Raw genomic sequence first — 12,978 nt, forward strand, 5'->3', positions numbered from 1 at the left:
CCTCCCCCGCCCGCCCGGTGAAGATTGGTCTGCAGACCTGCCGCGCTGTGGCAGCCACGGGCGGCTGGCAAACCTCGGCTCTGGGGTGGGAGCCACCTGCTCTTCTTTAAAGTGTCCCTGCAGGTTTAAAGAGTTTCTCTAGGGGCGGATGGTGCCCAGTAAAGCCTTTACGGGGAAGGCAGGAACGAGTAGGTGAGTTATTTGGATGAAATCTGAGGAGTCACCTCGGTTTAAGATTAAATCCTGCATCCTTGTGCGTATGGATGGGGGCACACGGCTACCCCTGCGTGGTGTAGTGAGCCTCGAGGGGTCTGTACAGCGAGGAAACAGCACTGATGGCACGGGATCCCTCTGCTCAGCCTCGTTGTGTGTTCCTTGCGCTGTGCCAGACCTCAGGCTCTGGAGGAAAGCCGACACCACAGAGGCCCTGTGTCATCATGTCACAGCTCAGTCCCCGGTCTAGATGGAGCTGACAATGATCTATCTGCACATGGCCTCTTTAGCCATTTGTGTGAGTGTTTGCGTTTGTTTGGGGCTTTTTCGTTTGCTGTTTTTTCCTGTAAGGCAAAGTAGTCAGTTAGAATCCCCTGCAGCAAGACACAATTACAGTAGTCACAGGGTTACTATAAACTTTCCTGGTTTCAGCCCAGAGTCTAGGAAGAACAACAAAAACAGAACAGCATTGTATTTTGCAGGCTTCTCTTTTTGGTTCAAATACCTCTATTGGAATCTGAATGCTGCATTTTAATCCAGTTGCTGCTGTTGACTCATTTTGTGACTTAAAGCTGGTAAACTAGGTGCTATGGCTATATGTGTAGAAAGGTGATGGTAACAACAACAGATGTTCAGGTGTTCTTTACCTTTAAAAAAAACAAATAAATTGTTATCTTGGCAAGGTAGATGCCCTAGGACTGTTAAGTGTTACGTGCTTCCATGAGTGCCTTTAAAAACCATGACTGAAATGCTGGTGAGGTGAGAACTTAGTAAAATAGGCTTAAGCCTTTTTGTAGTACTGGGACAAAAAAGTCTACACAAACAGTCTGGACTCTTTCTTCTTCCTTCTGTTGGTAGCCTGTCTCTCCACAACTATGGTTTCCAGTTTAACATGGTTATAAAAAAATATTGAAATATATTTTCATGGTTATTGAAAAATCTTGAAAGCTTTTAAAGATGAAGTCTTGACTACACTATGATATATATCCAATCTCTCGTGGTAATGAAAAGAGGTCATGGTAGATGAAAAAGGACACCTAGCAGGGGGAAAAAAAGCAGGTGAAATGTAATTTTTCTGCAATGGTGAAAGTAGTAATGGTAAAGAATCTTAGAGGTGAGGGTAAACAGCAAATTTGATTAATTGGTAAAGTGATACACGCAGCAGCAAACAAAATACTTTGAGTTGAATTTCTGAAGGTATTATATTACACAGAAGGGAGATAATATTCCATCACTGTATTGCTCTAGCATGTCTCTCCAAGAATATACTGTTGGGATCCACAAACCACATTACTAAAGAGGTGTCAACAAGGGAGAATATAATGAAGCTAAGTGTAACAGAAAATTCAGCTTCTTAAGAAATACAGGCTTTAGGATGGCTAGATAAAGGGACTAAGAGGAACTCAGAAGTACAAAGTTCTGTGAGAACTGAAGGATTTTGTTTAAATGGCTGAAATAAAGCTTTACATGAAAGTACAAATTGGATTAGCTCAACTTAGTTCAGAGCTCAGCAGTGAAGGAAAGGAGGCAGCAATGAGCTCCTTGCATTTTAGAGTAGTCATGCGTTGGAAGCATTATTGTACTTGTGTGAAAAATCTTTGCTCTTGGTAATTTTATATTCAATTTGACATTGGCAAGGTGGTAATTTAGAGCTAAAAAGTCTTTACATCTCTAATGTGTCCATTTGAAATACTTTAGCACCAATTAGCCAATATATGTGGTAAATATTGGCTATTTTGTCCTGTGGATTGCAATAAGGATCAGTCTGCAGTTACAGCTGCTGTTTTCTCATTGTTCCATGTGGAATATAAGTAATACTGGCGTAATTCAAAATTTTGGCAAACTTTAGGATTGTGTATGGCAGACATCTGGTTTAGAGCTTAGGTTTTCTTTGTGCATATGTCTAGGTGAGTAGTTGCTTCACATGCATTCTCATCACCTTTCCACTGTTCTAAAGGGACACCACAGGAGATCCTGGGACAAAAAGGATATATTTGTCATAAACTTGAATGCTGCCCTCTCATGTTGCCAGTCCCTCAGGGAGACTGAAACAAAGGCAGGCAGTATTTTTGTCTGATGACGTTTTGAAGGAAGGTGTATCCACTGTGTTGAGGATATTTTTATCAAAGAAGAAATGATGGTTTAGTCCTCTGCAGGACAAGTCCTTCACTTGCCTAAAGAAAAGCATTAAATATTGTTAAAAATGACCTTGCATGCATCTTTTTATATGCCAGAAATACATAGTCTATTGCAGATCAAGTCAGACTCAAGCAATCGACTTCTGAAATGCTTACTGATACAATCTTGTTGCTGCAGTAAGAGTAACTCAGGGTTCTTCTATAAGCACATCGACCACAGCAGCTAAAATATAACTGATGAGTAATGTGATCAGCTTCATGAAGTAGTGGCAGCTTGAACAACTGGAATTTCCATTACTTGTTTCCTTCCACCTTTATTTAGCTTTGACACTAGTGTTTTTTCTTTCATTCACTTCATGGCTTTGCACTCCCAAGCATGCAGTTGTAGCTTTCCAAAAGTCAGTTCACTATAATACAACATGGTCTCCCAGTCTATGTGAGTTGTTTCCACTAGTGTAAGGCCTCTGACATAGTTGTGGAAGGATGGCTGTGCTCAGGCTTGGAGGCGTTTGCTGGAGGGGGCAGCACGCTCCTCTGCTGCACATCCTGCAGAACCTGGTACTCTTCCAGCTTCCTTACAACTGGTCCCATCAGTCAGCTCTGGGGAGATCTGGCAAGCTCTGGACAATTCTCTGTTTGGAGATCTGTAGAGAAAATATCACTCTGTTCCTGGACTATGTTGGTGGGGTTTTTTTCCCCTTTAAATGTCACTCCTACCAGAAGTGACCTCATCTGACTCAGCATTGGTTCTGCCTGAAGGGAGGGAACTATAAGCAAGTCATAGATTTTTGACATAGCTGTAGAATGTAGGGAAGAAGACACACCAAAAGAAACAAAGTACTGTTATTTGAGCAAATAAAATAAGATTTTTGGAACAATGTAACAGGCAGTTATGTAAAGCAAATAAAACCTAATCTAAACTTCTCAAGCTTTTGAAACAAGGGGGTTGTCTGTTATGTACACACAGTATATTACATTCTCAGGTTTCCTAGAAGGTTTTGCTGAAGTTTGTGCTGGTGGCTGTGTTAACACTGTACCTGCTGCACCAGTCTGCTTCTGGGGTTAGCTCCAGATGTTTAACACAATGAGAACACCTGTGTATCACCTTTACAAGCAGGGCAGGGTTGAAATAGGCATCTGCATGGACCACTAGCTTTCTTATTTAGAGGGTGATTGTATTAAAAGTCTGTAGAGGACGAGTGAGACCTGTGCCAAGAGTGTCCCCAGCAAATGGGCCTGTGACTGCAGCATGAACTGCTTTACTGTTTGCAGTTCATTACAGGCATAGAGCTTTCTCTAGGTAGGCAGAAGGCAAACACAGGAGGGAAAGGACATGAAGAGGTCTGGAGAAACAGCACTGCAAAACATTTTTAATTCTAAAACTCACATGGTAGTGATAGAGCAGGCACATGAGAGTTGTGGTCCTGTTGTATTGAAGGAGAGTGTTGACCAAGGACATTGGCATGTGCTTTCCTTTTGAAAGTACCGAGCTATGCTGGACCTTCATGCAGACACAGACAGAAACCGAAGGAGTAGGAAAAAGTGACCTCAGTTTAACATTTCATTCAAATGACAGTGTCCTTAATGAGACTACCACTCCAGTTTCCTAGCACAGCACCCAGCCTGAAGAATCTCAAAGAGCCTTTCAGATGTCCTAAACTGATAAGCAAATGGCATGTTACACATGTGAAAGTAGGATGGAAGCACATAGTGTTTGATTTAATAGCTTCTCTATTTTTTATACATAGCTCTGTTCAGCTTGCTGTGCAGTTTTATTCTGTTCTGTGTTTTGCTTTGCCCCCATTTTTTTCCTCCTCCTCCCCAATGACTGAAGATTTAGGTATAGGAAGGTAGTGTGCACAGAATTCACAGCCCATAAAAACATAACCTTTTTTCTGTGATACTGTCTCTACTAGTGAAGCAATGACTCCTGATTTTATTCCCTTCTCTTGAACCCTTAAAATTAAGCCATGAAAGGGCACTAAAAACAGCAGTGAAGTCTTAGGAAAAGGAAAGGAATACTTCGTTGAGAATTTACCTTCAATCTTTTGTATGAGCATGTGACCTTTTGTAGTGGATTTTATTTTTTTTAATGTTTAGAAAGAGACCTACTAGATAAACTGGCAGGCTGGAAAACTCAGCTGTTTGAAGTGCAACAAGTCAGTTTTGCCTGCCCTCAAAGATGTAAGCCAAACATCAGTAGTTCTGGACTCCTATAGGATAGGTTACAAGTGTTGTTAATGTAAATGTGCCCTAGAGGTATTTGTGAGACATCAGAAACCCATTTTCTTTTCAAGTTGTGTCTTGCTGTTTGCTTTGGTTTTGACTTGGGCCAGTTCTACTGGCCTAGTGTAACTTTAAAATCCATGGGAATTATTGTGGTATAATTTGGACCTCTGATTAAAATAATATGATTCTGTGGCTTAGTCTAGGGTCTGTGCAGAGCTTAATTATTCCCTTGTACAAGTGGCTTTTCTGCCACTGTGAATACTAAACAAATACATACATTGCCTAATAGTTTTGAAAAATTACTGACAATCCTCAGATTAAGACTGAGGCCTGGGTAATGTTTGCTCTCTACCATTTCACCATCAGTTTTTCTATCACTTTTTAAGATGGATGTATGGGCCGAGTCACCTATTATCAGCATTCAAACTGAACTACCTCACTCTAGTGCATTATGTGGTTTTGGTTGTCTTTGATTATCAGATTAGAACATCTTTTCTTTTTTTTTCTTTTTCTTTTTTTTTAATTTTTTGCACCTTAACGTAATGGGAATTTCTTTCTACCTGAAAGGTAAAGGCAGGGATGCTGTAGAGATACAGGAGAATGATTCTGGAGGTCCTGCACATATTAATGGCTTTAAAGGGGTGAGCATTATTTAATGATTATAGCTTTACCCTGAGAGCAGAAGCTTTTTGTTTATCTGTAGTTCTGCCAACATCTTCTCCTATTTCCTCATGTTCTCTGTGGTTTAGCTATTCCCCCATCTAAGGCAGAAACGCTTTCCAGCATTTCTGAACAGGGATTATAAAATTTTATGGAACTCCTAACAACTGGAATATAAAGTATGAAAAATCAAGGAATGTATTGAGGAAGCAGTTAGCTAACTGTTTGTATTCTTGGCCTTCTGCTTAAGTGTCATGTCTTTAGAAGACTTATATTGAAATAATGAGACAGGTAGGAACTATGCTTTTGCCAGGGAAATTAAGTGCTGATTAGAAATAACCCAGAATATTTTTTTGTGCATTCAAAGAGAATACATTTTAATTTTCCCTTGAGAAAGCAGGAGCTATGACACCAAAAGAGCCAAACATCAAGTTGTGGGTTTTTTTTTCGTGGTGCTAAATGTATATAGTATATAATTTTATACTAAAGCAAAAAAAAAAAAAAAAAAGACACTTTTTTTTTTTGTTCCTTTCCTGCTACATATGAAAGGATCTATGTAAAAAGAACCTGTTTGTAGTACTTTATATATCATGGTGCAATAAACATGTTCTGAAGAAGTTACAAGTGGCTATGTGGTTGTTAACAGGTTAGTAAAGAGGTACAGTTGTATGAGGTTTTAGCATGAGACTTTGTTTAGTTGTTTTATTAAAAAATCTGTTTCTCCCATAAAGTAGCTGATCATGAAGAGGGGCTTTATAAGCCTAGAAAGATCTCTCCCCTTCCCTGGGGACTATATTAGACTTCTGAGTCATGAAGTCTTTGCATAGTAAGTGTCTGGTTACAGACCTTTTATGGGCCCTACTCAGCTGGGATATCAGCATCTGCATTATAGCTCCCATCTATTCTTAGGTGATAGCAGAGCCGACTGAGCAGGCAAGACAAAGATAATTGCTTTTGTTACATAAAACTCTTCCCTTTTCTCATTCTGTTTTTTTCATGCTTTTTCTGTCTACCCCATCCTTCTCTTCTGCAGTGCCTTGTTGTTGCCTTGTGAAAGAGGTACAAAATGGCTTACAGTGTGACTCTGAATGGACCTGGACCCTGGGGCTTCCGACTGCAAGGGGGCAAGGACTTCAACATGCCCTTGACGATCTCCAGAGTAAGTGAGCAAAACACCCCTTGTTGGGCCTGTTTAGGTTGGAAAATAGCAGTGACATAGCCTAGCAAGACAGAGAATCTTTGCAGCTGGGTCTGAATAAAAATAATATAATGTGAACTTTAAATATAGCAGTTCAAGGTACAACCTGGCATTGATGATGCCTCAGAAAGACAGTTCTGGTTAGCATATTTATTTAAAATGATGACATGGTCTGTTTTAAATATCCTTCCAGTTCTTTTTGCACAGTGTTGTCTTTCTGATAGGGGCCGGGACAAAGGTAGGGATTCATCTCCCCTCCTTTGGAGGAGAGCAGTAATGGGGTGAAAATTATTCATGGGAATCAGAAGACTTAATAGTGCTTAAAATATGGTTTTAAATTATGCAGAAGCCTTCCATTTGCAGCTGACAAACAGCATATGATTTAATAATTAATTGCCTGGTCTATCTGTTGATTAAAGATTAGTCCATTTATTTCCTAGCCATCTTTTTTTAATATATATATTTCCTAAGAGCAATATTTTAAGGGGCTTCAGTGAAGTGTTCTTAAGTGAATTAGCTGAGTTTCTTAAAATTTTTAGCACTGAAGGGTTTTCAGGATATTTGTAAGCGTTTCCCTTATCTACTCTTCTCTTATAAAACTAGAGAGTTCTGTGTAACTTCTGGTTTGGGAATTCTCCTTTCTCTTACCTCTTCCAACTCTTTTTTTTTTTTTTTTTTTTCCCCCCCTTTATCAAAGTCTCAAATCTGTTCCACAATACCCATATCTTCTTAGAGATAACATTTCCTCCACAAATTACCTGCAGAAGGCTTATTTTGCAGTGCAGTGACAAGAGAGGTTACTTACATAAGTATTGCAAAGGAATACCAGGATGATTTAATCAGACAAACAAGTAGAATGCTAGGAAAAGGTCTGCTGCTCTGCAAAAAAAGCCACCTACACTACTTTGAAAACTTTTTTTCATTATGAAAAAATACAGTCTGTTAAGTTTTGGGCACCAAATTGATAACCCCACAACAATTGTGGTTCAAAGTCAACAGTGAGTTTCTGAAATCTTTACAGTATGAATATGAAACAGCATAGTTAAGATCTGTATTATTTGATCTCCCTTATTTCTTATGCACAATATTCCTTTCTCTAAACACAGACCTCCATTTACCTTAGTACTAAATCATATTATGATGAGAGGAACTTTTTGTAACCCCTTTTGCAGAAGCAGCATAGTAATTGTGTAGAAACCTGTTGTCAGTGTTATTAAAAACAAACAAGAGAAAAAAACAACCAAAAAAAATCCCAACAAAACCAAACAACCCCTGCCCACAAAAATAAACTCCCTTCATAACTTATACTGATTTCACTATGGTATTTGGTATTTCCTTTCTTTCCCCACCCAAGGTAAGTACAGAGAGATGCCAACATATTTCTATAAGTATTTTCATGATACTTTGCAGCCTGCACTGTACAGTGTTGATTCTTTTTTAAGTAATTCAGTCATACCTAGAGGCTGTCAGTCAAAGGCTGAGGCTGTGGCGCTTGCAATCAGAAATGATAAACCATTTGTTTCCCAAAGAACTCAATTGTCTCACATTATCTCTTAGAATGTACTCACTGTGCCCCCCTAGGCTGTATGATTCCCGGGGGGGGGTTGTGAGCATGTGGTGAGCAGGAGTGAAACTGCAATGGCTGGATTCCCAGAGGCATGAAGGAATTGCCTCTTCACACAGCTGACTGTATTTTCAACAGTAGAAGTGTTATATGTTTGTGTGTCAATGTTTTGATCTTGTTTCCTAGTGAGGCCCAGTTTCATGCTGGGAGCATTGCTTTCGGGTGGGATTGGATTTTGTAGCCTGTCTTAGGGAGAAAAAGCAGGCATGCAGAAGTTGATGTAGCCTCTTTCAGGGGCGGTTGGAATAGGAATAGCTGCAGGTTGTGATGTTTTTTAGTTAGAACACAATGTAATATGTGACTTTTTATTATAATCCTAAAGTATGTTTTTTCTTTAGCATTTTTCACATAAATATTATCTCCAAACAGATCAGATACTCCTCTTAACAATTTGCAGTAGTAAGTTGAGCTGCAAATTTAGCCATAATTGAAATCCTACCATTGGGGAAAAAGAAAGCTGTACTTAGATTATCAAGGTATTTTGGGGGAGCCGTGGAGGAGGGAAGGTAACTGTGAGGAAAATCCCCTTCTTGGGAAGGGCAGGCAGCTCTAAATGTTGCCAATGGATGCTGTACACTTACCTATGGGCTGGTTTCAGTCTGCCATTGCCCTGAGATTGGATTAGACTTTCTATGTGCAAGATGACTTCTAAACCCCAAACGTTTCAACTTAAAGGGTCTTATATTTGCTTTTAATACAAAATGTGCCGTGGCCATTTGCTTATATATGTCTAGTATCTCTTTATGCAGACAGATAGGGTTTACATGCAGACGTGCTCATTATCCTCTAAGTGCCCCAAGCAATAAGGCTGTCTGTAGGTGAGCCACAGAGAACATCTGAAAACAGAATCATCTGTTTTCATGGAGACTCTATGCTTTTCTGTTGTGCTGCAAGTCATGTAGTAAGAGTTGTCTCTGAGCTCCTGAGAAAAATGACATCAACAGTCCACCATACCAGGATTGTTCATCCCACCTATAGATAGGACAGGAAAAGAGGAGACAAAAATAAGTGGAGAAGAGCTTTCACATTCCTTTAGCAACAGAATTAGAAAATAATCTGGGAAGATGTAAAGTATAAAAAATAAAAATATTTTTCCAGCTCCCACACTGCAGACCATCCTACCCTGTACAACAAAATCTGTCATGAGGTGTCAGGCAGATAGCAGAGGTAGAAAAACAGTATTGACAGACTCCTAGTAAAGCTGAGCATCTGTCGTCCCACTGAAATGAATGAGACTTACAGGTTGTTGGCAATACTGAGCTGTCACCAGTGGTGTGATCATAAGCATAAATCTGGTCTTTCCAAATTGATGTGGCCAGTAAAGTTATTTTCTTCTAGTGATTGTATGAAGTGTCTGGGAGCAAGCAGAATTAATTTATTTTATAGACCTAATTCTCTGTAAGAAGGCTTTTAGGCCTAGTTCACTATATAAGCGCTGTGTTGCCATGTTACCTAAAATGGTACAATCATACATGGGTGGACACAATAGCAGAGTCTCTTAATACATTTCTGAGTTAGTATTGCTGAACAAGCTTGTTTAGTGAGGCAGACTGGCTTGCAGGTGATCCAATGTGCTGAAAGGTATGCAAGAAGTATTATCATCGTCTGAGATAGCAGAAATATTATCCAGAACAATGTGGTAACTCATGAATGGTATATTCACTTTGTGACTATCCATACAGTTTTCTGTTTCCTAATAGAGATGTTTTTTAAAAGTTGTCTGGATTCAAAATCAAAAGCTGAAGCTGAAGGAGGCAGAGTTAAAAAAAACTCCAAAGTGTTCAAGAACTATTTTGGCTTTATTCTGAGTGAGGAAAAGGTTGAAATCTGGTAATGTAAATGCAGTGAGGGGAAATGGTAAACACTAACAGGGAAAAAAAAAATGAAGTTATCTGTATACTTATTCTGATAAATGCAGCCTGAAAGAGCTCCTGGGGGAGGTGGGACAGGGGCTGTCGATGTGAAGAACCCTATTCTAGCATTTTGCAGTCCATGTCTCTGGAGGAGCAGGAAGGCTTTTCTCATATTTGTTGGGCTCTTTCCTTTTATCAGCATCTTTTCCCTATTACTTCCTGTCCCTCCTCCACTCCCTAGTATACATATGTCAACCTCTTGCTATGACTATTTTCCTTAGAGGAGCTATGTGAGAGTATTCATTTCCTGTGGGCCCAGTGTGTATGGAGTATCAGTGTTTTATAACAGGCAAGTGATGGGTGAAGGGAGGCCCTCTTTGTTTTTTAAGTGCAGAGAAACCTCAGATTATCTGAGTCAGGCACTATGCAATCTGCTACTCTCATTTGGATGGCCAAGTGTGCTGTACATAAGTTGTAATAGGAAGAGTAAAGTTTACCTGTATTGACTGAACTGAATAAATTTAACAAGATCCCTTGAAATACTGATTCTACATCACCTGTTAAGCATCCATGTCTGGTGAATCAAACTGCCAAGTAGTTGCCCTACAGCAACAATTGCAAGAGGGTTTTTTCATCTCTATATGTGAAGTCCTTCATAATACTAAACCCCATAAATTACTGTTTATAATAGTTGATATTCTACAAAATTGACAGGCAAGTATCATGTCCTCTAAAAGCCTTCCTTTTTAAATACTACCCTTTTCCATCCAAAACTCAAATGACTGAGTCAACTTCTGAGAGGGGGAAGTCAAGCCATTTAATGTAACAACTGCCTTATGTCTAGATAACCTGTAGTAATTTCTTATGCATGAATGGTTTCACATTCTTCCAGTCAACTACAAGTTATCTCAAATAGTTGTGAGGGGAAAATTAAATAGTTCCAGGCTGACTTCTAACAACACTCCAAAACTTTCCTACCTATTTTTGATAAGACAGCAATTTTGTGGGCCTCAGTATTTCTATGGGTTAACCAGATTAATTTGTAGATCATTCTTTGAGCAATAGAGTCACCCCATCTAAAATCACAGCATTCTGCATTTAATTACATGTGGCCATGTGTTGTATGCAAGAACATGTCAGTATCATGAGAGAATACTTTTTTTTTTAGATAGTATCTTTGCTTTCAAACTAATTTGCAAGCCAGTTCTGGTATGTTTAAAGCCACCGTTACCAGAAATTATTCTATTTCTGTGAGCCTAAGTCCTACAAGTAACTCCTAAACCTCCTAATTTCTTATTGTAAGAGATGTTCCAGTAGTCAGTGTCTACACTATATAGTTTGAGATGTTCCAGTAGTCAGTGTCTACACTATAAATGCCTGTTCAGTACATAGGACATTTGTGTGATACGGTTGCATCTCATGAAACACAGGTGACTTGTATGTTGGAAAAGAATGGAGAGAGCAAATTCTGTATTTGCATTTACTCTGTCTGAATAATATTTCTTGGACAAGAGATGGATTCTGGCGTTTAGGTATCAGAAAACCCTTGGATACTGGGGACTCTGTCTGCTTTGATAAAGTAGAACAGAGGTTTAAACTTGGCTGTGCAGATGCTCTAAGAGGTAAGGCATTAGTTATTCTAAGGTAGACAACATTTCTTGGCTTGACCAAAAATACCATATCAGGTCTGAAAACTAATCCCAATGGATGTGTCAGATGGGCAGCTAAGGCTTTAAGAGAAGGTTTGATTTCAACTCACTTTAATTTTGTAATACAAAGCAGTTCCAACACAAGATGTACTATATTTTTCCATTCTGCTTGAACAGTCATGGTAGCAGTAAGAAGTTTTTGTTTTCTTTCCTTGCAGAAAACATTCTGAAAAATCAATGCAGTTTATAGTTGTATCTTTAAGGATTTTTTTGGGGAAAGTCTTTTCATTAGAATTGTATCTAAATCATAGCATCATAGTGCAGTGTTGTTTGAATATATGTACTGTACTGAACCAAATAACTTTCAGGAAGGCTATGGAACTAACTAAAACTCTTGGACAACTGATTTTTCCTTTTAATTGAATATGTGCTTGGAATGCAAAGCTAGCCCCTCTTATCTGTTTGTGTGATTAAAATAATCACTAAATACTAAGCTCACTGCTGAAGGCCAGGGGTATATAAAGGGTATTATGTACTCAGCACAGGATCTGTGCAGACATCATACATAGCTCTGTTTAAGGTTTTGTTTCACAATTCTATTGATATTTTGAATTTCAGGATAAAGATTTATCCCTATTAGAATGTAGGCCATATTAATACAAATAATGGCTTGTAATAGCTTAGGTACTGGCTGCAGTGATGGTACAGCGTCAAACCTGCTGTTCTGACTGTTTTGACACTTAATACATGACCTCTGGGTTTGAAGCCCTTTATTTCACTTGCTAAATGCAGCTTTTCTCTTTGGCCTGTGATTGTATCTGAATCATCAGTGCTTGTGTGGCATTATCTGTGAAAGCTCAGTGTATGAAGTAATTGGGCTGAATGACACCTGTGTAATTAGCAACTCAGTTATCAATACAGTTAGTATTTATTTGTGCTTGCTTACTACTCATGTCAAAAAACAGTGCACAGTAACTTTGCAGCCTTCTTTCCTGCAAAAAGAAGGGGAACATAACCTTTCCTTCAAACAGGAGGCAGTGTTAACTGAGAAATTTGAGTGCAAGATTGGTGAGAAATGGGGAAGTTCACAAGTGGTGTTAATGATTGTCATTGTGTCTTTATTGAGGAGAAGGTTTCTTAACCTAAGGGAACAGATCCACAACTGAAATGAGTTACATTAATGTTTTCTTGTTTCAACATTTAATGATGTTCCCTGGCAACTGCATATTGTGGTCTGATAAATTATTCAGCCTTTGACCTAGAGTTTATTTAATTGAGAATATAGCTCGTGTAATATTTCAGGAAGTATTCAGATTTACCTAATTATTATTCAAGTTAATAATTTTGCAGATCCTTTAGAACTAGTAAGCATAGCAAGAGCTAACAATGAAATTGCAAATTTAAAGCTGCTGAA

At 38.9% G+C, this 12,978-nt stretch overlaps 1 protein-coding gene across 1 annotated transcript in view; it reads left to right on the forward strand.

Annotated features, from left to right (window-relative positions):
- The first annotated feature begins 6,131 nt into the window (after positions 1 to 6,131).
- Positions 6,132 to 12,978, forward strand: part of LOC104391781 (LIM domain-binding protein 3-like) — a 75,376-nt gene continuing 68,529 nt past the window's right edge. The window contains exons 1-2 of the mRNA XM_010001119.1: positions 6,132 to 6,173; positions 6,274 to 6,399. Coding sequence (XP_009999421.1) covers positions 6,307 to 6,399 — 93 coding nt within the window. The 5' untranslated portion in view covers positions 6,132 to 6,173; positions 6,274 to 6,306. The remainder of the gene's footprint in view (positions 6,174 to 6,273; positions 6,400 to 12,978) is intronic.

Source organism: Chaetura pelagica, unplaced genomic scaffold, assembly GCF_000747805.2.
Source record: "Chaetura pelagica isolate M959 unplaced genomic scaffold, ChaPel_1.0 scaffold346, whole genome shotgun sequence".
Taxonomy (NCBI): Eukaryota; Metazoa; Chordata; class Aves; order Apodiformes; family Apodidae; genus Chaetura; species Chaetura pelagica.